We start from the raw sequence: 3181 nt of genomic DNA, 5'->3' as shown, positions 1-3181 counted from the left end.
GCCTGCATGCTGGCTGATTAACAGCTAATTAGATGATGGACAAGTCTGAGCATCACCAGAGCCGCCTGTGTCCCCACTACAGCCCCTGGTGCCACAGGTGCCCCAGTGCCCGAGCCTCTGCCCACAGCCCCCTGCCCACCATAGGTCTGAGCCCACCTTCCCCCTCCGGGCACTGGGAACCCCCAGCACATCCCCGGGGCCAGCCAAGCAAAACAGCCCCACCAAACCCCTGCAGAGACGAGCTGACCCCCACACCAGCAGCCCGAGGTGTCTCGGGGCAAGGTGGGCAGTTCTCCACCCCGAAGCCTCCACGAAGGCACTGTGCTGCCTGCCCCGTGCCCCGCCAGCCCCAGCTCCCCCCCGCCAGCCCCGGCAGCACCAGCTGAGGCTTGAATTTCCCTCCGGACAATGGGGAAGGCGAGCTGGGATTGTAACCAGAGCGGAGGATAAATAAAGCTGCCCAGAAGTTTCCATTACCCGCACCTCGGGCTTCTGCGGGGGACATCAAAGCTGAGCCCTCTCTGCCCCAAGGTCCCGTGCCCCCAGCCCATCACCCTGGCCCCTGGCCTGCCCCCTCGCAGCCCCTCAGCCTGGCACAGAGGCCCCGGCAGCCGATGGCACCGACACAAATCACCTTCAGAGCGCGGAGTGGAAAAGATGATTCGTTAAGTGTGACAGCACAGGAAAACCCTCCTCCTCCTCCTCGCCGGGAGGCAGAAGCGGCCCCAGGGAAGCCACGGGGGGAGCTGGATGGAGGGACCCCCAGTACCACACTCCTGCCAGAGCCAGTGGCACCCCGGCATGGGCCAGCACGGCTTGGCCTGGCACGAGAGCCCTGCCGAGCTCAGAGGGTCCCGGGGGGGGCAGCTCTTGACCCCCTCAAATCCCTGCAAACAGCACCAAGCTCGGTTCAAATAACACATCCAGGGTTTATTGTTTTTTCCATTCCTCGCAGCTAATGATTAAAAAAAAAAAAAAATCTAAAATAAATTACAGAATTAAATAAACACGGATGGATTATTCCTCCCCCTGCCCCGTCCCCGCCGTCCCCCCCCAAAGAAAGCGTTAGAAGAGTCACTGGATTTGGCAACAGCAACAACAACAAAACAACCTCTAGGAAAAAGCAGCTACTTGTCAGTGAGTGGTGCTGGGGGGGTCCCGCGGCCTCGCCCACCCCCCCAAACCGTGCCCCCCCGCCGCCGCGCAGCCCCTGCCCTCGCCCCTTACCCGTGAGGCCGCTTCCCCCGGCGCTGGTGGCGGTGGGGGTCAGCCCCCCCTCTCTAGACGTGCGTCGGGTTGTCCAGGTACGGGTCCGTCTTGGTCATGTGCAGCATGACCGTGGGGGCCTTGTAGTGGCAGTGCCCCCCGCCGCAGCTGACCCCGCTGCAGGGCTTGCCCCGCGTCCTCACGCCCAGCCGCCTGTTGCACAGGCTCTGCCAGGTCTGCAGCGTTTTGGAGCTCCACACCCACACCCCGCTGGTGATGCCCACCACCAGCGACATGAAAATCTTTAGCATGAACACGGCCACGGTGGGCACCGAGGCCTCGAGGGAGCAGTTGGCGGCGCGGCGGCCGGGCAGGCGCAGGCAGCCGCGCTCCAGCGCCCGCAGCGTCCAGTAATCCACGTTCAGCCGCTCGTAGAAGTAGCAGACGATGACGCAGGTGGCCGGGACGGTGTAGAGGATGGAGAAGACCCCGATCTTCACCATCAGCTTCTCCAGCTTCTCCGTGTTGGTGCCGCCCGTCTTCATGATCTTGCGGATGTGGAAGAGGGCGACGAAGCCGGTGAGGATGAAGGAGGTGCCGATGACCAGGTAGCAGGAGAGGGGGATGAGGACGAAGCCGGTCAGGGCGCTGACGTCCATGCTCCCCACGTAGCACAGCCCCGTGAGCTCGTCCCCCGCCACCTTCCTCATGGTGAGGATGACGATGGTCTTCATGGCTGGGATGCCCCAGGCGGCCATGTGGAAGTAGCTGCTGTGGGCCTCGATGGCCTCGTGTCCCCACTTCTTGCCGGCGGCCAGGAACCAGGTGAGGGTGAGGATGACCCACCAGAGTGAGCTGGCCATGCCAAAGTAGTAGAGGATGAGGAAGACGATGGTGCAGCCCGTGCTCTCCAGCCCCTCCTGGATGATGTAGAGCTCGCCGTTCTCCCGGTCGCAGGCGATGTTCTCAGCCCCCGCCACGGAGCGGATGATGAAGGCCACGGAGTACACGTTGTAGCACATGGAGAGGAAGATGATGGGCCTCTCGGGGTACTGGAAGCGGTGGGGGTCGAGCAGGAAGGTGAGGACGGTGAAGGCGGTGGAGACGAAGCAGAGGGTGGACCAGACGGCCATCCAGATGAAGGCAAAGTCCTTGTCCTCCCGGGACCAGTACACGTCCACCCCGGGGGAGCACCTGGGCGCGCACGAGAGGCTCTTCTCCACATACTGGAACTTCTCGGGGTTGTCGCAGGCCCCCAGCCCGTTGGGACCCCGGCCCTCGGCGGCGGTGCCCGGCGGCCACGGCCGGGGGGCCACGGGCAGCATCCCCTGCCCCTTGTGCGGCTCGGCGGCCGAGGCGTTCTCGGGGGCCTCCATGCACAGGGCGTTGGGGTCGTTCTTGGTGGGCAGCCTGCTGCAGTCGAGCGACTCGGGCCAGCCGAAGTTGAACTGCTCCATGATGGGGACGCACTTGTGGCGGGCCTGCTCGCACATGGGGCGGCAGGCGGGGATGCTGGCGCTCACCTGGTCGGTGCACATGGGCGCGTAGAGGGAGCAGAGGAAGAAGCGCAGGTGGACGTGGCAGCCGTACTCCACCAGCGGGGCGAACTCGTGCAGCTTCAGGGCGGCCTCGCGCTGGCTCTCGTGCCCCAGCAGGTTGGGCATGCGGGTCAGGTTGTACCCGATCCCGCGGCACATCGGGATGTCCACGGGCTGGCACCGCGCCGCGCGCCCCCGCGGGCCCTCCAGCCCCGCCAGCTCCAAGCCGCGACCCCCCACCCCGAAATGCCACAGCACCCACAGGGCCACCCGCAGCCGCGCCGCCGCCATCGCCCGCCCGCCCGCACCGGCCCCGCGGCTGCTACAGCTCCGCCATCGCCCGGGCACGCCGCCCCCGCCGCCACGGGGCCGATCGCTGCGGTGCTGGAGGCGCCGCGCCGGGGCAGCCCCCGGCCCCGGCCCCGGCCCGCGCCATG

General features: G+C 66.2%; 1 protein-coding gene across 1 annotated transcript; it reads right to left on the bottom strand.

The window, feature by feature from the left end:
• Window positions 1–905: 905 nt before the first annotated feature.
• Window positions 906–3035, bottom strand: FZD9 (frizzled class receptor 9). The gene has a single exon (XM_027669007.1). The coding sequence runs from the start codon at window positions 3033–3035 to the stop codon at window positions 1281–1283; it is 1755 nt and encodes a 584-aa protein (XP_027524808.1). The 3' UTR covers window positions 906–1280.
• Between the last annotated feature and the right edge of the window lie 146 nt (window positions 3036–3181).

The sequence above is a fragment of the Corapipo altera genome, unplaced genomic scaffold (genome assembly GCF_003945725.1).
Source record: "Corapipo altera isolate COAL_440 unplaced genomic scaffold, ASM394572v1 187, whole genome shotgun sequence".
Lineage (NCBI taxonomy): Eukaryota > Metazoa > Chordata > Aves > Passeriformes > Pipridae > Corapipo > Corapipo altera.
The sequence above is the reverse complement of the archived record's forward strand: the minus strand, read 5'-3'. Positions and strand labels throughout refer to the sequence as shown.

Excerpts from the sequence above, each read along its gene's own strand:
- FZD9 (XM_027669007.1), bottom strand. The coding sequence starts at position 3,035 with ATGGCGGCGGCGCGGCTGCGGGTGGCCCTGTGGGTGCTGTGGCATTTC.